Source organism: Ciona intestinalis, chromosome 9, assembly GCF_000224145.3.
Source record: "Ciona intestinalis chromosome 9, KH, whole genome shotgun sequence".
Lineage (NCBI taxonomy): Eukaryota > Metazoa > Chordata > Ascidiacea > Phlebobranchia > Cionidae > Ciona > Ciona intestinalis.
The window spans coordinates 2599918-2620410 of NC_020174.2; the positions used below are offsets into that span (position 1 = coordinate 2599918).

The following is a 20493-nucleotide window of genomic DNA, read 5'->3' on the forward strand; positions in this document are numbered from 1 at the left end:
TACTCATTTTTGACAACTATAAGTGTAATTTTTGACAACTATAAGTGTATGTTTTAACAATGTCACCACAGATTTTAAAAAAAACTCTATCCTAGACTACAAAACTACAATTTGTAGCACACTAGAATGACCTTATTTCGAAATTTTTTGAAAAAAAAACTGTTGTTCATATTTAATGGATGTAAATAGTTATTGTTAAAATTTGTAATTTTGTACACATTTTTCCCAAATCCAAAAATAACACATAAAACAAAGTATTGCAAAACATTTTGTTGTTTTTTACTAAGTTAGTGTTAAGAACGCTTTAAAATTAGGGCAAAAAATAACCCAAGGTTAAAACTTACAACAAATATTTGTCTATTGGAATCCGGTAAAACGCATTTCATGTTTAATGTCTGACTGGTCCAGTTAGTATAGCTTATAAATTATAAATAACCCCAGCGTGGCATAATTAAGTTTGACTCCCAAGTTTTCAACTCAGCAGTTTTGTGTATTTACTTTTGGTATAAACAGCCATGATTGTGTGTTTGTGTAACACAAACTGTGATGTATTTATACTCTATATATCAGGTTGTATTTTCACACTATATATCAAGTTGTACACTGTATCATATACGCATAGAAAAACAATATATACTAGTAACCATTTAGTTTTGGTATAAACAACCATGGCTATGTATTTGTGCAATACAAAAAAAAGTATTTATACATCGTATATCTAGTTGTACACTGTATCATACACGTTAAAAAAATATACATAAATAGTTTTGTGTGTAGGTATGGCTATTTATGTATTTGTGTAATACAAATCATCAAGTATTTCTACACTATATTTCATAGTGTACACTCTATAATATATATGCATAAAAAATATATAGTGATTAGGTTTATTGTATTTATAGACTTAATTCTGGTTGTATTTCTACACTATATTTTATGGTTGTATTTAATATATATATCTTATATTTCTGGTTGTATTTATGCACCTATATATCAGGTACTACACAGTATCATATTCACATAGAAAATATATATAGTGATTGGGTTGTATTTGTACACCATTTACTAAGTTGTATTTTGTACAATATTTAACATCACCCACTTGTATTCCACCATCTTGCCACAAGTTTTTTATACATTGTCCGATAGTTCCACCAATGTCTTCTGTGTTTGCTGCAGCAGCTGCTAGCAATTTGCCCGCATCGTTCTGTAATCAAAACATATTTTCAATTTATTCCAAGAATTTGAAACTATTACACTCTTTTTTTGAACATATAATAATAGGAAAAGATGAGACACATTTTTATTTTATTTTTTTGTCCCATTCGGTAGTAAACAAAGAACACTCAATAAATTATAAACCTGTATCCTCACGACTCTCATAGACCGTTATTAATTGTTTAAAACACAGGATGTTTGGATTTTGGATATTACATGCTAAAGGTGTCTCATCTTTCCCCACAGTACTATCTATAATCATTTTTAAGATTATATTTGGGACAGGGACATAGTATTTAAAAAATTCTGTTGTTTAAAAAAATAGCCAGTAATATTATTTCTATTAGTGGGTAGCCACGCAATATGCTTCCAATGCAGACTAAACACGCATGTGTCATATTTTAAATATTTTATGTCGTACCTCTCTTTCTTTGTCTTCATATTGTATTCCTAACTTGTTCATAGCTACCACCATCGACAGCATGCATTGCAATACATTCCCAAACACAATAGGTCTGTTGTAAATGTAATACACTTGTATTAATAATATAATAATAACTTTATTTGTCTCTTTGATAACGGTAGCGAAGATTTATAAATTATTTTAAACGAAAATAGAGGATATAGCGACAAAACAACAGTTGGTAAATCTGTTCTAATACACTAAGTATTAGGAAACCAATATAAGTATATTAGTTATGCTAATGAGTTGAATTGTGCCGTCCCTTGTGATTTGTTGTGAATATGACCTTGCACAAACAATTTATAAAATAGAATAGTGCGTGTCATTTGTTTAATTAGGAATTGCAGTAATTATTAAAGTATTCTTTTTTTGTAGGTAATTCTTTATAAATATATTGGCATTAAACTAATTTTTAATAAGTTTTTATATTGGGAAGTTTCCTAATTTGATCATAAATTTGCGGTATCTTACCAGTAAAACAATCACATTTTTTAATTACACACAAGTGGACACAACAAACATTGATATTACTCGAACAATTAAAATTTCGGTATAAAAAATATGAATACCAAAATGTTAATTTAAAAAATATTTTTCACTTAGTCTTCTCCAACCTGAATTTATAAACTTCTTCTTCTGAAAATCCATTTTTATGAATAATGACCATTTGTTTGACAATCGTACTTTTGCCTGATTCACCAGCCCCAAGTAGCAGGAGTTTGATTTGTTCCTGGAATGCCTATGGAGTGGTATAATAAATAAAAATCTGGAAATTACTCTTTTAGCATTTCTTTCCGTAATTTTTTCCTTAAATTTTTATGTCTATTTTATTTTTTTACTGGTGTTGGGGTAATGGGCCAAATCTGGGATGAATCTCAGGTCTCATAAGTCCTGACTCCTGACATGCATCTCCACATGGATTCAGTACCCCACTCATATAAAATAAAGTATAGTAGGTTAGAGGAAGATGGGACACTTTTCCATTCTATTTTATCAATACATTTGGTAGTACACAAAAAACATTCAAAAAATTATAAAACTGTATCCTCACGACTCCCATAGACCTTTGTTAATTGTTTAAACACGATCAGAATATTTTGTAAATATGTACTAAAGGTCTTTCCCCACCCTAATATATTGTCCCGTCTTCCCCCACCCTACTATATAGTCCCGTCTTCCCCCACCTACTATATAGTCCCGTCTTCCCCCACCTACATATGTATCAGTTTATATAAACCTCAAGATGTTTAGATATAACAGGTGAAAAGTTACCTTCGTTTCTGTTTTAATTTGCCTATCAATATCCCGGCTTATCTTCCCTGCTTCTGCATTGTCTTTGGACAAGCCACATCCCATTTTCAACATCTGTGGCGGTTTTGTAACTTCTTACAGGACACAAAAAAAACTTTTATTTTTAATTAAAACAAGTGCGGCCCCATGCGCGAACAAAACCAACTGAACGAGCTGTTTCCTATTGCTCCGAATCGGGTCCAAATAATTGCACAGATAATACAAATGTATACAGTTCTTAGCGCTGAAATAAAAACACGTTTTCCGTTTTAAATACGAGATCAATATTCGGTAGAATGAACAAACGGAATGATATTTGAAAATTATTTCGTCCTTTGTTCAGCCAGGTCGAGATGAAACAAACATATATCGATTTTACAATTATACCTGATTCGTGAGTAAACACATTAGCAGTGCCACTTTTCATCACTTAATGCGTGTACAGTGTTTTTAATACCTCTATGATACAGTAGTTATAAACAATAAAAAGGAAATACATTGTTATCGATGCAAATTTCCGTTGTCGCGTACTAGCTCTGCGTAATTACACCACGTATTAAAACACTTTAAACGCACATGCCATGCATTATATTTGATTAAATAATCTCGTGGGTTTAAAATATGTCACTTAGCTATTTAAAGTTTAGTAAAGTGAGGTAAGATGAGACACGTTTTTATTGTCTTTTTCTCCATCCTCTTGGTGCAAAACTGTGCTAGAGGTATTTCATCTTTCCCCACACACGATACTCAACCGTTTAAACAAACTTAGTATCTGCCTAAAATCAAGTGTCCACTGCTGCGGCTCTAAGCGACCTGAATCAATATTTCAAATAAGTTAACAGCGGGCTGGTATATTGAATTTACGCTCGCTCTGTGTCTGACGTTCGCCCATATACACTGAGTTAGTAATGCGGTTCGTAAATTGATCTTCTGTATCCCAGGTGGCTACACACGGAGAATATGTTTGCTGTTGCCCAGCGCAAATGGCTTTACATATACGATAACCAAGGCATCGAAATACACTGTATGAAGAGATTAAACGACACTCTACGTTTAGACTTTCTTCCGTACCATTTCTTACTTACAACAACGGTGAGTCACACAGGAAGGCACTATACAAGCAGCTGTACCTAACACCTTACCAAGCTTGTGTATATACTGTACAACCGTCCTAGCATCCTGGTAAATTCTCGCAACTGCGTAAAGTTTGCCAGAATCTGTGTTTATACACAATGTATAAGGACTTTCGTTTCGTTGCTAACTCCCTTCTCTTGGTTGTATTATTTTACCTGATCTTCGTTACTGTAAGTGATAAATAACCAATTATGCTGTTTTAAGTTACCACTGCGCCTGGGGTATTCTAATCTGTTTTGCTCGTTAGAACCGGCATGGGTATCTACAATACACTGACATTTCGACTGGAAATATTGTTTCAACAATCAATACGAAGGGTGGCCGACTGAACGTTATGTGCCACAATCCACACAACGCAGTTGTACTGCTGGGTAAGCGACAATAATCCAATTTACTCATAAGAATTTCACTGAGTTTTAAATGGCTTAAATTATTACACGCTTTCCCGCAGAGCTTACAAAACTCGAGAGAGAAAAGGTTATGAATAATTTAAACCAAGCCAAACGCAAAAAGCAACAGCGAATTTATCGCCTTTCAATCAATGTTTTTTTAATTTATGAAATATCTTATTTTCTAGGTCACCATAATGGTTCTATATCTATGTGGAGTCCAAACCAAAAGGAACCATTAGTTCGAATGTTGTGCCATAAAACTGCTATACGGTCAATGGCAGTAGAAAAGCGTGGAAAGTAATTAATATTTATGCTTATGTGGTAACTTGTAAGCGGGCACGAGGTGATGAAACTGAACATCCGTGTTATAACGAATGTCGTTGGCCCGCCACGCGATTTCATCCAATAATATCTCATTTTTATTAAAAAAAAACGTTTAGACCGCAAAATAACGCTAAAAAGAACGCTTAAGTATTCTTAACACGTAGTCCAACAAATACTTGGTTATTAAAACGCCATATTACATATCATGTACACACCCTACTTATGTTTTTGTTGATAGTTGCCTAGTCCTTAACATAATGTCAGTTATTTTCTTCGAATTGTTAAAGCACGACTGGTTTACAGAACATAGTACGCATAAACACATCTTCGCGTTTATTGTGAATTTATTACACCTCCCAACCATTTGTTCAAGTACATGTAAAACTATCGCAAATTTGGGTAAACGCAAAAAAGACTGCATACTGTATTTAATATCAAGACAGATTAAAATCTATTAATAGCACCTTACGAACGTGCGGTCTGTATACCGTCATAATTCCCATTATTACGTCATAGTATTCATCGAGGGTAACAAAAGCGACGAAACCGAAAAATTATTTGTTGCGAAATTCACATGTACATGTTTAAACACATATTTTAAAGATCTTTATATATTTTAAAACTTCTTTTATATTTATATATGCGTTTGTAGTAGGGTGGGGTAAGATGGGACGTATTGCATTCTCCTTTATCGTCCCGTTTGGTAGTAAACTAAGAATATTAACATATTTATATACCCACATGGCCACATCCCTACGACTCTAAACGAGTGTTGTTAATTGTTTCTTCATCAGGAAATATGGGATTTTGGTACTAATCCCATCTTACCCCACAGTACTATACTTAATCTAAATTCCAAACATATAACTTAACCACATCAATCAAAGTACTTATGGGCCACGGCCAGGCATTGTGCCTTATACAATATATAGTAGCGTGGGGAAAGATAGGACACCTTTAGTACACAATATCCAAATATCCTGATCGTGTTTTAAACAATTCTCAACGCTCTATAGGAGTCGTGAGGATCCGGTTTTATTATTTTTTTAATTTTCTTCATTTACTACCAAATGGTACGAGAAAATAGAATAAAAAAATATCCCATCTTCCCCCACCCTACTATATGCACAATATATTGAACATTAAAGATTATCAGACCTTACACAATATATGCATAATATAGTGGACATTCAAAATTATTTGGCTGTTTGATGAATTACTGTACCGTGTAGTAATGAATACACTGTATGCCGTGAAAACTATCCATTTACAAATTCCAGCTACTTAGCTACAGCTGGGCAAGACCGTAAAATGAAGATCTTCGACCTACGCATGTATAAGCCACTTCACTCCTACCAACTTTCAACAGGACCTTCCAACTTATGTTTCAGCCAACGTAACCTGTTGGCAGCCACTTCTAATAACGTTGTTGAAATCTACAACGATCCTTGCATACAGGTATAGCTTTTGATTTATTACAATACCAATATATATATCCATCAAGCTTTCGCTGAAGGTGTAATCATTGCTTTTCAAAAATAACTATAATAATCTTGACGGAATACAATATTTCCAATACAAACAGTCATACCTCTTGCCTGCAGAAAGAGTATCACAAAAACCGTCGCTAATTCGAACCAGCCACGCCAGATATTAATATTCAAACAACTTTGTTACTGCATAATAATTAAACCTGCTATAATATTCTTTCGAGCCTTAGTACTAGTTTATAAAGTACATAATCCTTACCACACAACCTGCTACGGCTTATGACCAGATAACCAAAGGATAAACACACTCTCATGTAGATATCCGTGTAAACACTGGTCTTGTTATGTTTGCTACAATCGTGTTTATACACCATACTAACTAAACCAACACATAGGCAGCTAAACATGCGAGCATATGGTATCTAATGCGATTTCCGTTACAAAGATAGTATTACTGCAACTATTATCAAGCAAATAGCTCACTTTCAACTTATTATTTATTTAAATTCTCTATTATTGACTCACAACATCGTGTGCATGCCAATTCGTCCGCACACAGCCTACCCTTAAATTATAATTGAAGAGACACGTCACAGCCTACCAGGCTTATCGTTTCCGCTATAGATCGGCTGTAGCACGACCCTCGCAGCAGAATGTAGACTTAAATAATACCTTCATATCACCGACCGCACGTCTTGCATTCACTAATATACGTCATTAAAATGTCGCAATCCGTTTTGCATGCTGGTCCATAGTACAATAGGAACATGCAGGAAGGCGTATGCGCACAGCACAACTAAGAATCCTGCGTCGTCATATTACTGCTATAGCCTATCTATACCATGCACATCCAACTAACAGGATGTTTGTTCTTTCTCGCTTGCGTCATTCTTCTTAAATCACCGAGTAAAATCTTTTCCGCTTAACCTAATACGGGATAGTCATGTGTCTATACCAGCAATGATGGATTACAAGATTAACGGCTTCTGATTTTCCCTCTATATTAAAGGTCTATATCCTACAACCATGTTACCCCATTCATGTTTTATTCAATAACTTTGAACGATAGTTCACGCTGTGAAATCGTGACGTCATACCGCGCCTAAAACGACTGTAGTCACGTGGTGACTAGTAAGCTATTGTTAGCGAAACGTAAATATATCATGTGTTTAGTCTGAAGTCATTTTTCCGAAATTTTCTGGCAACGCTTGTTTTGCGGAAACATTATTTTGAAATTCTCAACACTTCCTCATGCATAGGGGGGGGGTTTTCAAACCTTTTCTTAGCTCTTACTTCAATAACCCTGCCTTAACGGAACTGGGATTCACACAAGCTAAATTAAAGCGACCAAACTAGTTCGTTTTAAATTTAATATATTTCTAATGACATATATCTCGCTCGAAACGTGTCTTGTGGACTTATTTCTGCAGACAAGATATTTTAGTTTAGTTCGAATCTGCGTCAGTACTTTAAATGGAATATAATGATCCATATATGTATTTGAATATATATAGCATGGTTGAAACAACAGAAAAGCTTTTCTTTAAAATTGGAAATGATTCATTGATTTAAAGTAATTTTCAAACGCTGAAAACCAATCCCCACAAAGTCACACATGTGGTAATTCGTAAGCGAAGTCTATGAAATAGAACACCAGTGTTATAACTTCTGAGGTTGCCTCGCCACGCAAGAATTAGTAAGGGAAATTTACTCTGTCTATTCTGCCCTTCGTATACTTAAACGAATAATTGAATGTAACTGATTTATCCTTTCGTCGCGTGGCAACGACAGTAGTTACCTTACCACGCCAGCTTACGAGTTACCACGGTCCATGTGGGTAACTTTGTGTTTTTTTGGGGATTTTTCATTTGTTACAAGTTTATATATAGGTCCAGGAACGTCCCTATTTAGTGCATAAGATGAAGCTGCCAGCCGAAGACATCGCGTTTTGTCCGTATGAAGATGTTTTGGGAGTTGGAGCAGCTGACGGATTCGTGAGCTTACTAGTACCAGGTATTTATATTTGTATCTATACGTGGGTGAATTGGCAGGTCATGAGGCGTAAGGTTTAAATAAAAGTTGGCACATTACCCCGACACCTGGGGTGCTACAACCTCTTTTATAATGACCACTAATTTAGAGCAATGTATGTTCAATGTCTTGAACAGTATCAGTATCGAGCATTGGACCAGGTGGGGTAGTAGGGGTACCCTTGTCTGACAATATACCACACGTCTGACTGTCATAATTCGATCCGTAACCGCAAATTCAGTCTTATGTATTGCTGGGTTACAGCAATAAAAGGCCAAGAAACATTGATTTTACGCCAGAATTCGCCCATTAAACATACGGCCCGCCTCTGACAGTCTTTTACCTTTCTCGGTTGGTTCCATACACTAACGTACTTTACCAAGCGCCAACACTCAAGTACTAATGAAATAAGCCAAATCGACAGCGCGCATGAGGTGTGCGACACAACCTGCTTAACACGTCATTTATTCCCAAGGTGCTGGGGAACCGAACTATGACGCTTTTGAGGCAAATCCGAACCGAAGTAAGCAACAGCGAAGAGAGTGGGAAGTGAAAGCTTTACTCGAGAAAATACAACCGGAAATGATCTCACTTGATCCATTCATGCTTTCAAAAGTTGATCACGTGACTGCCGAGAGGTTACGAAAGGACAGGGAGGAGATATTGGTTGGTTTATAGGATTTTTATGTTGTATTAAATAATGGTATATAGTGGTGGGAGATTGGACACCTTTTAACTCAACTTCCTCGTCCCATTTAGTAGTAAACAAAGAATCTCCAGTCAGGATATTTTGTGCTAAAGGTGACCCATTTTCTCCCACCCTACTATTATATATTTATACCATTTTTTGTTTAGGCGTAGGTAAAAAAATGGAGTTTAAATATGTACAGTGCGACCTGAATAACATTGAGTGCGTTCAGTCAATATTTCCCACTTTATACACCAACATATGGGAGTTCCACATAAATAATTAATATTTTCAACAAGTGTTCACGCAACGCGATATATCGTTATGTTATCCACAATCTGCTGTGTCTGCAATTTTCATCGATGTTAATCTAATTTTAGAGCGAGCTGAGCGATCTCTTATGACCTCGGCGCGATTTTTTTATTTTTAAAAATCCAAAGAAACTTCTATTTTGTATATATAGTTCTCATATAACAGCTTGCTTGCAAAAATTCTAAGTTTTTTCTCTGCCCTGCTGGATATTTTTAGTTGCTGATTTTCTACGTGCACATAAATGTTAATCCTATACCTGAGCCTTTTCCGCGCATTTCGTTACGTTTAAATATGACTAACTAGTTTTTGTCTACTTATATTTTAAGTCGATGACTAAACGAGTAAACGATATAACCTTTCTCTGCACCCGTCTTCCGTGACAAATTTTATTTTCGAGACGATTTTCAAATATTATATGGTTGATGGTTCTTATATATCCGTTTGCGCTTGCTCATTTTTTGTGCATATTTTTCTGAAACTTTCTGAAATTTGTTTATAAGTTTATGGTAATTAGTGAAAGTTTCGCGAAACACCTAATCCATGTTACGCACAGTTTAATAAACCATGATATAACTCATTCTCCGTGCAGGGTTACGTGCCAGACAAGCCTGCATTTGCACCCCGCCATAAGAAGAAGGGCCGCAGCAAATCTGGTCACGTTGAGAAGCGTAAGAAGAAAGTAAAAGGTGAAAAACTCCGAAACCATATTCGTGATGAGATGAAAACGAAACGCGAGATGCTGAAAAAAGACGAGCGTAAAGCTGGGAGACTTCCCCATACAGTGACCACTGATGGCTCACAAGTTGAACCCGCGATAATGAAAAGCGCTCTCGATCGGTTTAAGAAGTGACACACCCCTTTTGTTTTTCTAGGAAAATCAGCGCAATCGTGGTGACGACCGTTTTTTGCTTTAAATAAACCATTTCCCAGAATACCCTTGACGTATATGAGCATTGTTTTTCAAAATGATGTTTTCTCTACTGCGCATACGGTGTTTGTTTTCTCTATTGTTCATGCGCTGAGACGCTACTGTGCATTCCAAGCTTAAAAACAAAACTTTCATTCGCGTTTGCATGTGTTTGCTTAAACAATTGTTGTCGGGTGCTTCGTAAGTCTACCTTGCAGCAGAACAGGCCACCTCGATCATTGCTTTTTTCCGAGAACTCGTGCGTGCATTCATGCAGTAAACACTCGGAATTCTATATTTCAAACCTGTTTCGTCGGGCAGGATTGACGTAAACGAAAATAGGCTTGCTTCAGCTAATGTTACGTTCGCGCTTAAACATAAACGAACAATTCTACATCCAGTGGCGCAGCCAGGGGGGGTTAGGAAGTCACGAACCCCCTTTTGAACCCCCAAAAAATATACTTTAATTTTTTTTGAAAATTTTTTGATTACCCCCCCCCCCTTTATTTTTTCTGGCTGCGCCACTGTCTACATCGCTAAAGATTATATTTGATACACCTCGTGCCAACTTAAAAGTGTGTTACTTTGTGAGTATGATTTGATGAAGCTTTAGGGTTTAAATCTTAATACCACCCGAAGTTGCTGTATGGGTGTATATGTTGTCTAGTTTGATATTAAAGTGATATAAACAGTAAGTGGTTTATTCTGTTGTGTTAATGCGTCTTAATCTAATTTACCCGAATTTATTCAGCAAGATTAACTGTTTAATGTTTAGTTGTATAAATAATGAGTTTCAATGCATAGTTTTATATTTATACGCATGATTTAAACCCTAAATATAGTGGGGTGGGGGAAGATGGGACACCTTTAGCACAAAATATATAAATATCCTGATCCTTTTTTAAACAATTAACAACGGTCTATGAAAGTCGCGAGAACAAGGTTTTATAATTCTTTGAATGTTCTTTGTTTACTACCAAAATGTACGAGAAAATAGAATGAAAAGGTGTCCCATCTTTCCCCATCCTACTATATATAAGATATAAGGACATCATAGGTAAACTAATAGAATTTTATATTAGTTCCCTATGATGGCATTGATGTGAAAAGTATCAAACAACTGTATATTGACGGCGATTTATTGAAACCAGCGAACTGCATGTATTACAACGGTTGATTTATTCCATTTCTTGAGCTGTCATGAAGCTTTCAAGCAGATCTTCAACTGAAATGATAAACCCATTATAATAAGGTGCTGGGGTAAGGTTTAAAAGTAAAAGAGCGGTATGTATTATTCAAAACACGATCCGGAAATATGGTAGTTAGGTGCTAACAGTATCCCATCCCACCCCAGCTCACTATAAATAAACCCTTATATAGCCCGGATGTTACGAATTCAAAGCTTGATTTAGTGCTACCGTTGTTTACGTATTTTTGAACAAAAAACTATCTACAATTTTCCAAACCTAGTCGTACACTGCGGCTGTTTAAATTTTTAGCCATATTTTAATAGATAATTGAACAATTTTGTTTTTTTATGTAATAAACTTGACGTAATCCTTGTAGTTAATTTTACCCACACAACTTTTTTAAATTTTAGCGCTTACTGTTTTCTGTGTCCATTTGGTTCCATCTCCATCGGTTAGGTATGGGAGCAATAGGGTGTTTATAAACGGAGTCCGCCTTCGTTTCGGTGAGGACGAGGAGTCCGATGACAAGCAAGAGTAGAAGTGCCGACTTATTCATCTGCAGAAACAAATATTAGTCGTACAACTCAAGTAAAACCAACCAACCACTCACTTTGTTGACTTCTGAATGAAGAGATGATTCCTACCAAAACTCGCCGCTTTTTATTACAAACGTCTCCATTTTCAAGAACTCTGAAACGTTTTTGCGGATATTACCAAACCTTTTGTTTCTATGAAAAATCCCCTTTTTTAGGAATTTAAAACGTTTTCGCGGATAATATCTTTGGCAGGAAATATGCTTTCCTTATTGAGACGGCCGTATATGTGATGGTAGAGTTGTTTTACACAGTTACATGAGTTATTATATTCAACATTCTTGTTGTTCGAATGCATAACATTTTAAACCACAATACCCAAACTCTTATTGGTATAAGTACACCAAAATCCCCTTGCGCCGTGTGTGGGGCAAATGATTAGTCCGCCTGCCTATAACCAAGAGGCTATAGATTCAAGGCGAGTCGCTGCCACCATTGTCAGCTTGGGGAAGACACTCAAAGGCAATTACTACAACCCAATGGTCACTATAATAAGTTGTCTAAATTATCAGTCATGTAATATATATAAATAGTCGTATAATATCACAAAAATAAAAAAGAATAGAACGCGCATCACTAATTACACACTCTCTTTCGCGGGTCGTTCCCGTATACTATTGCAGTCAGTGAAATTCAGGGCGTTTAGTTTGTCTTCGTTTTTTTTACTTTAACTTAAATTTATAGGCAGAAATAAACATTTCTAAGAATATATATATTTCTAACAAACCGTTTGTTTGAAAGTTTTTAATTAAATTTATTAAATAATTGAATTCCTCAAATAAGCGATAAACTAAAGCGCTAACCTACCTCCCTAAAAAACTAAACTAGCATAATAAACTGGAAAAGTTGGTGTCGATTTTGAAATAAACAGCTAAACCTTCCTAAAACCAATGTACGGCTATCTTTTACAATGGAGACCAAGCGAAATGAAGACGGAGTTCGCGGCCACATGAACGGAAAAAAGAATGTATCACGGTTTTGAGCAGTTGCGCGTTCTACCCTTTTTATTTATGTGTACAATACACACAGTTTTCCCATATAAATAGCAACATAACTGCATTGTTTTTACAATAAATGCAATATTTTATGATTTTCCTTTCGTAATTCCCAATTGAATATTGAATCTTAAAATACACCAATTTTTGTCAAGCCTCTTCTCAAATTTTATTAATTTTGTACCAGAAATCGCCAATTTTTATTACAGAAGTTGAGAATATTAAACGCCTAAAAATTTCCAAAGCCTTTTGTGTTGAAGAAGAAGTCCCTCGAAGAAGAATTTCCTTCTTTCAAGAACTCTGAAACATTTTCGCAGATAATAGCGAAACCTTTTGTCTCTAAGAAGAAGTCCCTTCATATCTGTGTCGATGTTTATTACAGAAAATCTAAAACATTTTTGCATATATTGCTAAACACTTTATCAGCATTTTCTTCTTTCAAGAACTCTGACACGTTTTCGCAGATATTGCCAAAACTTTTGTCTTTAATAAAAAATCCGTTTTTCTAAGAACTCTGACAAGTTTTCGCAGATATTACCAAAACTTTTGTATCTAAGAAGATGTATTTTTTTTAGGAACTCTGAAACGTTTTTGTAGACAATATCTTTGGCAGGAAATACGCTTTCCTGTATTGAAACTGCCGTCTCTGATCGAAGGGTTGTTTTGTACAGTCACATGAGTTATAATATTCAACGTTCTTGTTGTTTGAATGCATATTATTTAAAACCACAATACCCAAACTCTTATTGATATATATACACCATAATCTCTGTTGTTAAACGATAAAAATGTTTATTCTTTTTTGATAATGTTCTATTTTAAATCTAATGAGTTTTTTTCCACTCGTAGACATGTTTTGGAAGCAGCGAATTAGAGAGTAAAAATATCAAACAAGTGTATATTGATCATAGTTTATTGAAACCAGCGAACTGAATTTATTACATCTGTTGGTTTATTCAAAATCTTCATCTGAGTTAAGAATTTCACTCAGATCTTCAACTGAAACGGAACACACATTATATTAAGTTGCTGGAGTAAGCTAAATGTAATGAATGAGTGTAACTTACTTTATCCTCACGTGGCAGGAAAATGGCAGTCGTTAAACACAGGTGTTATGTTTCATACACCTCGTGCCTGCTTACGAATTATACGTTACTCTGTAGGTGATTATTTTTAATGGGATTTTTTTATGTATGGCTGATAATTTGGACAACCCATCAGTGACCACTGGGTTGGAGCAATTACCGTTAATTATCTTGCTCAAGGACACATATGACCACAATGGTAGCAGCGACGAGCCTATATAGCCTCCGCAACTCTAAAAGATCGTTTTGTATTGTTCAAAACACGATCAGGAAATATGGTATTTAGGTGCTAAAAATATGGTACAATCTTACCCTACCCATCATTACTATATAAATATATGCTTTTATAGCCTGGAGGTTACGGTATCAAAGCTCGATGGTGCTACCGCTGTTGACGTATTCTTGGATAACACCTTTAACGACAATTGACCCAACCTATTATATAGTCGTTAATTGTGGTTGTTATAATTTTCAGCCATATTCGAATAGATAAATAAACCAATATGTTTACTATATATAGTATGTAATCATCTTGACGTAATCCTTGTAGTTAATCTTACCAACAAAACTATTTAAATTTTAGCGCTTACGGGTTTCTGTGTCCATTTGGTTCCATCTTGTCCATCGTCGACGTGCGGGAGGACCAGGGTGAACTTGAACGGAGTCCGCCTTCGTTTCGGTGAGGACGAGGAGTCCGATGACAAGCAAGAGTAGAAATGCTGACTTATTCATCTGCAGAAACAAATATTAGTCAAAAAACTCAAGTAAAACCAACCAACCACTCACTTTGTTGACTTCTGAATGAAGAGATGATTCCTACCAAAACTCGCCGCTTTTTGTTACAAACGTTCCCAGCATTTTTCAAAAATTTATAACGTATTCGCAGATAATATTATGGCAGGAAATGTGCTTTCCTGTATTGTCACTGCCGTCTGTTATCGAATGGTTGTTTTACACAGTCACATCTGTTATAATATTCAACATTCTTGTTCTTTGGATGAATAACATTTTAAACCACAATACCCAAACCCTTAATGGTATAAATACACCAAAATCCCCAGAGCCGTGGCGCAGTTGGTTAACTTGTCAGTTCCCGTTTTATAACGGTTGTCATCGACCTCACCGTCAATGACGCACGTGTTTTTACTGTTCTGGCAATGATACGATTTTATTCCAACGTTTTCGACATTCTATTAAGGTCGCCTGCATTAAGGTAAATGGATTTAGCATGATGAAGACGACTTCGAAACATTGGAATAAAATCGTATCATTGCCAGAACAGTTTTATTAAAAAGTTGACATATAGACATCGTTTGTTCAGTTGTCATATGGAGCTTCAGAAACAGTAAAATATAAAAACCCTTGCGTCATTGACGGTGATGTCGACGACAACCGTTATAAAAGGGTGCCTTGTTGCATGCGTTGGTAAAATTAATTAGGAACGTACCTGGGAACTGACATACGGGAGGGGCAGATATTTTGTATTTTATTAGTTTTATGTTTTGTTCTTTACGTGAGTACATATATGTATATAGTTGTGTACCATTTAATTAATAAATAAATGCTTGTGCAGTTTTAATATGTGTTGTGATGTCATAAACTATTATTATTTCGTTCAGCTCAAAACAATGTAAACGTGGCGATACATTAGTTTCACAGGCTTATTGCACTGGAGGCACTGGGGGTGTCGCGGAAGTCTGGTTCCCACTGGCTACTGCGCATGCGTAGACACGGTACATTTTTATGTAGGTTTTGTCACACTTTTTCATTGTTGATGACGTGTTATTGGTAGTGGTCACTGGTTATACGTCATAATGTATAATTTAAGTTAAAATCACCGCCTACTAGAGATATATCTCTCTCTGGTAGGCCGTGGTAAAAATACAGCACACATTTCTATTAAAAAGATAAATCCTTAAACATAAACTTACGAAGTATGTCGCATCTAACAACTGTTATTTTTAGTCGGAAACAGAGTTTTAAATTCCTTATAAAATAAGCTATACGTAGCCTATGGGAACCAGTTTTCTAGGGGAACCAGATTTCTGCGACAGGGGCACTGGTGTACTGCGGTATTTAAAAGGGTCCCAGTTTCCTCATAGCAATAGCAACACAAAATATTATTTTACAATGAATTCTTAACATTAAATATTTACAGAAGTTGGATATATTAAACGCCTAAAAATCACCGATACTCCTTGTCTTTAATAAGAAGTCCCTTCATATTTGTGTTGATTTTTATTATAGAAACTCTAAAACATTTTCGCAGATATTGCTAAACATTTTGTCTCTGAAAATAAAACCCTGAAACGTTTTTGCAGAAAATATTGGGAGGAAATATGCTTTCCTGTATTGAGACACCGTCTGTGGTCGAATGGTTGTTTTTTACAGTCACATGAGTTATAATATCCAACATTCTTATTGTTTAAAAGCATCACGTTTTATTGATATATATATACCAACACCATAATCTCCAGTGACGTCGCATAAATATCGATTCTAGACACAAGCATGTCTTTAACTTTTATTTGTAAAAAAGTGGTGTTTCCAACAAGAGGAGTTACAGTTTCAATAAAGGTATTATAAAGTTAATTTTTATTGTCATCTTATTGTTTGTTTGGGTTTAAAACTGTAACAAGAGCGCCATAGCACAGTTGGTTAGCGCGCCTGCCTCGAACCATCATAGGTAGGCCTAATGGGTTTTAGACTCATCGTTGCCACCATTGTGGGCGTATGTGTCCTTGGGCAAGACACTTAACGGGAATTGCTCCAACCCAGTGGTCACTAATGGGATGTCAAATTATCATCCATAAATAAAAAGAAAAAAATTGACAAAAAAAAAACACATAAACAACCACAAAATAACATACTTGGTAATTCGTGAGCTGGCGCGAGGTGTATGAAACAGAACGACTGTCATTTTCCGGTGTCGTAATATATTCTTTTTGATACATTTTTACCGGGCGCTATTGCGCATGCGCACAACTCAAGAAGGTTACACTTGGTATGTTATTTGTAGCCTAGAAAAAGTTTATGCTAGTTATGTAATATTTTTTCCCGGAACTTTTTTCAGTCGGTACGTATTTATTAGAGCTCCTATTGTATTTGTTCCGAGCTGTTGCGCATGCGCAGTAGCGTCTCGCTGCATGCGCCATAGCGCCCGGTACAAATATATCAATTGAAACTAATATATCACGACACCGGCTAGGATAAAGTAGGTTTCATTCAAAATAGGCAACTTAGCTAAGCATATCAGACTTAAAGCTCGGTAGTGCCACCACGCGGTTACTCAGTCATTTCTTTAAATTATTGATGGTCTAATAACCATAGTAGCCTAACTTAATATTCTGTGACGCTGCAGAATTATTCTTTTTTTTTAAATAACGTTTTACATTTTTGTGACAGCCGCACACCACAGTGTAGCGGTTGACTAATCATTGAATACAAATTTTAAAGTTATGCTTTATCAAAATATAATTTCATGCATAAAGTTTGCGTATTGTGTTTCGTAACAATAATGTTACGTTAGATAACGGTGGTTTTGTCCGGGACGTTGTTTAACGGCCAATCGCGGGGCCTGGCTACTGTAATCTGTTATGAGCTACGCCGATTACAACTCAACTATAAAAAACATGTATTTTAACAAAAACTGCAATAAAAACATGGCCCACCTTTAATTTTAAGCAAAGTAGTCTGGCCGTGTCATATGCACTTTTAACACGTTAGATAAATAATTATCATTTCTGGGTTATCGCGCTTGCCTGTAACCAATAGGTAATAGATTCAAGGCCCGTCGCTGCTACCATTGTGGGCGTATATGTGTCCTTGAGCAAGACACTTAACGGCAATTGCTCCAACCCAGTGGTCAATAATGGGTTGTCTCAATTATCAGCCATATATAAAATTTTTTCATTAATTTATTTAAATTTAACAAATATATCGATTGCTTAAAAACACATAGACGTGTATATGCATGTTGGTTTATTGATATCGACAGCAAGTATTTTGCACTTTAAATCGTCAAACTTTCATAACTTCGTGATGCACTAGTATCCTCAGCTTGATTAGCTAAAATGGTGTAAAATTTGTTATAAATTATGACAGGAGCTATGGTTGAATTATGATAATCACAAAATACACAAATAAGTTGCGAATTTTGAGCATAATATTTCGTTGTTCCTTTCATTTTAATGTGCTATTACGAAACAAACAAATAGCTTAACGCACTAGATAAATAATTATCATTTCCTTGTGTTTTTTGGTTGTAGTTACGAATTACGTCGTAAATACAAATTACAACATTCGTTTGCAAGTTATAACGAATATAAAAGTATAAAGATAATAATCAATGCTGATTTCACTTGACGTTTTTAATTCGATATTTGCCATACCAGTCACGCACTTGTAAACTGCATCATTCTTTAATGCTCACCTTCTTGCATTTGATTCCAAGGACGTGGTGTATTACGACGACGAGTAAGTGCAAAAGCATGTGTAGTTTCGGTGAGGACGAGGAGTCCGATGACAAGCAAGAGTAGAAGTGCCGACTTATTCATCTGCAGAAACAAATATTAGTCGTACAACTCAAGTAAAACCAACCAACCACTCACTTTGTTGACTTCTGAATGAAGAGATGATTCCTACCAAAACTCGCCGCTTTTTATTACAAATGTGGGATTTCTAAACACGTAAAAACATCTGGTGCCTCCTGATTTACGAAAAAAAAATCCCTTCTTTTAAGAACTCAGAAACGTTTTCGCAGATAATATCTTTGGCAGGAAATATGCTTTCCTGTATTGAGACGGCCGTATGTGATGGAAAAAAAACTCATAATGGTATAATTACACCAAAATCCCCTTGCGCCGTGTGGGGCAAATGGTTAGTCCGCTTGCCTATAACCAAGAGGATACAGATTCAAGTCGAGTCGCTGCCACCATTGTCTTTCATGTGAATCATGCTTTCTTAAAATTGAGACTGCCGTCTATGATTGAAGGGTTGTTTTGTACAGTCACATAAGTTCTAGTAGGGTGGCGGAAGATTAAACACCTTTTTATTCTATTTTCTCCTCCCAATTAGTAGTAAACAAAGAACATTTAAAAAGTTATAAAATCGTATCCTTATACAATCCTTATAGACCATTGCTAATTGTTCTAAACACTATCAGGATATTTGGGTATTATGTGCTAAAGGTGTCCCATCTTACCTTACCCTGTACTATATCATATTCAACATTCTTATCGTTTAAATGCATAACATTTTACTTAAACTCCTATTGGTATCTAGATGTATGTACCAGCATATGTACTGCGTATGCAATGTGTGTCAAAAGTAGAACGTGTGCTGTTTTATGCAGCTTTTAGATAACACAAGACGATTTCGTTATAATCTTCAACGCAGTGTAATGGAGACACGCGTGTTCTAAACAAAAATTTAAATCATTTTTGTAACGTTTGAGAGCTTGTGCTTTAGCGTGGACCCAAAAACGCTGCAAAGAAACATGTCTCTAATTTTCATTTGTAAAAATGTGGTGTTTCCAAAAGATGAGTTGCGGCGGAAAGGAATGTACCAAAATAAATTTGCATTGCCTTCCCCCGCCTTACTGCATATTATTAATTTCTTCACGTTTTTTTCCACTCTGCCGTGAGACTTTGTCTCTGTATTATTGCTGCAGCAACTTTCTCATAGGAATTGCGACATAATAATATATTTTTACAAAAAAGCTTAGTTTAAAATATTTCATGAGTTTCTTTCGCAATTTTGAATTAAATGCTGAATCTTAAAATTCCCTCATTTTTGCCATATAAGTCTTTGACGCCCCAATTTCGTTATTTTCCGGAGTCCTTTAACTTACGAAGAAGAAGACCCTTCTTTAAAGAACTCTGAAACGTTTTCTTAGATAATATATAAAAACATGTCATTAATTTCTATTTGTTAAACGTGGTGTTTCCAACAAAAATTTCATTTCTTAATTTTTTTTATTAGTTTTGTAACCAGAAGGCGGTTTTTATTACAGAGCTTGTGGGTATTAAACGTCTAAAAATGTCTGAATGGAGGTATTAAACGTTAAGAACCATAAAACGTTTTCGCAGAAATTACCGAACCTTTTGTCTGTAAGGAGAAGTCCCGTCATATAACGAAGAAGAATCCCCTTCTTTCAAGAACTGTGAAACCTTTTTTCAGATATTAAAAAATCCTTTTGTCTTTAAGAAGAGGTCCTTTCTTCGAAGAACTCTGAAACGTTTTCTGGCAGGAAAAAATGTTTCTTTCTGCGTTTTGCTGTGGTGTTTTCTGCACTGTTTCTGGTTTTGCTTCCTTTGTTAATTACTTTTGTGTTTGGTTGATACGTCTCGCGCTAAACCACCTTAATTTGAGCATGATTGA

General features: G+C 35.5%; 2 protein-coding genes and 3 long non-coding RNA genes across 6 annotated transcripts in view; 1 reads left to right on the forward strand and 4 right to left on the reverse strand.

The window, feature by feature from the left end:
• Nucleotides 1-10404, forward strand: part of LOC100185056 (WD repeat-containing protein 46-like) — a 17364-nt gene extending 6960 nt beyond the window's left edge. For both annotated transcript variants that reach the window (XM_009861299.3, XM_018813261.2), the window contains 7 exons: nt 3913-4063; nt 4353-4476; nt 4683-4794; nt 6102-6279; nt 8201-8324; nt 8818-9008; nt 9932-10404. In XM_009861299.3, coding sequence (XP_009859601.1) covers nt 3913-4063; nt 4353-4476; nt 4683-4794; nt 6102-6279; nt 8201-8324; nt 8818-9008; nt 9932-10192 — 1141 coding nt within the window. In that variant the 3' untranslated portion in view covers nt 10193-10404. The remainder of the gene's footprint in view (nt 1-3912; nt 4064-4352; nt 4477-4682; nt 4795-6101; nt 6280-8200; nt 8325-8817; nt 9009-9931) is intronic.
• On the reverse strand, nt 986-3212 carry LOC113474555 (guanine nucleotide-binding protein G(t) subunit alpha-3-like). Its single transcript, XM_026836123.1, has 4 exons — nt 2954-3212; nt 2296-2420; nt 1640-1733; nt 986-1207 (listed from the first exon to the last, which is right to left on the reverse strand). Exons 1-4 carry the CDS (start codon nt 3044-3046, stop codon nt 1001-1003), a joined length of 519 nt encoding a protein of 172 aa, XP_026691924.1. The 5' UTR covers nt 3047-3212; the 3' UTR covers nt 986-1000.
• A 968-nt stretch (nt 10405-11372) lies between the features above and the next one.
• LOC113474557 lies at nt 11373-12154 on the reverse strand. Its single transcript, XR_003396235.1, has 3 exons — nt 12050-12154; nt 11857-11995; nt 11373-11474 (listed from the first exon to the last, which is right to left on the reverse strand). It is a non-coding gene; the product is annotated as an uncharacterized LOC113474557 (long non-coding RNA).
• Nucleotides 12155-13924: 1770 nt separating this feature from the next.
• On the reverse strand, nt 13925-15052 carry LOC104266009. The gene is made up of 3 exons (XR_717384.3): nt 14899-15052; nt 14703-14844; nt 13925-14026 (listed from the first exon to the last, which is right to left on the reverse strand). It is a non-coding gene; the product is annotated as an uncharacterized LOC104266009 (long non-coding RNA).
• Nucleotides 15053-18076: 3024 nt separating this feature from the next.
• On the reverse strand, nt 18077-18813 carry LOC101242053. Its single transcript, XR_182114.4, has 3 exons — nt 18723-18813; nt 18545-18668; nt 18077-18180 (listed from the first exon to the last, which is right to left on the reverse strand). It is a non-coding gene; the product is annotated as an uncharacterized LOC101242053 (long non-coding RNA).
• Nucleotides 18814-20493: the final 1680 nt, after the last annotated feature.

Excerpts from the sequence above, each read along its gene's own strand:
- LOC113474555 (XM_026836123.1), bottom strand. The coding sequence starts at position 3,046 with ATGTTGAAAATGGGATGTGGCTTGTCCAAAGACAATGCAGAAGCAGGG. Across the intron at positions 1,734-2,295 it reads GAAGAAGTTTATAAATTCAG|ACCTATTGTGTTTGGGAATG; the intron begins GTTGGAGAAGAC and ends CATTTACAACAG. Across the intron at positions 1,208-1,639 it reads ATGAAGACAAAGAAAGAGAG|AACGATGCGGGCAAATTGCT; the intron begins GTACGACATAAA and ends TTTTGATTACAG.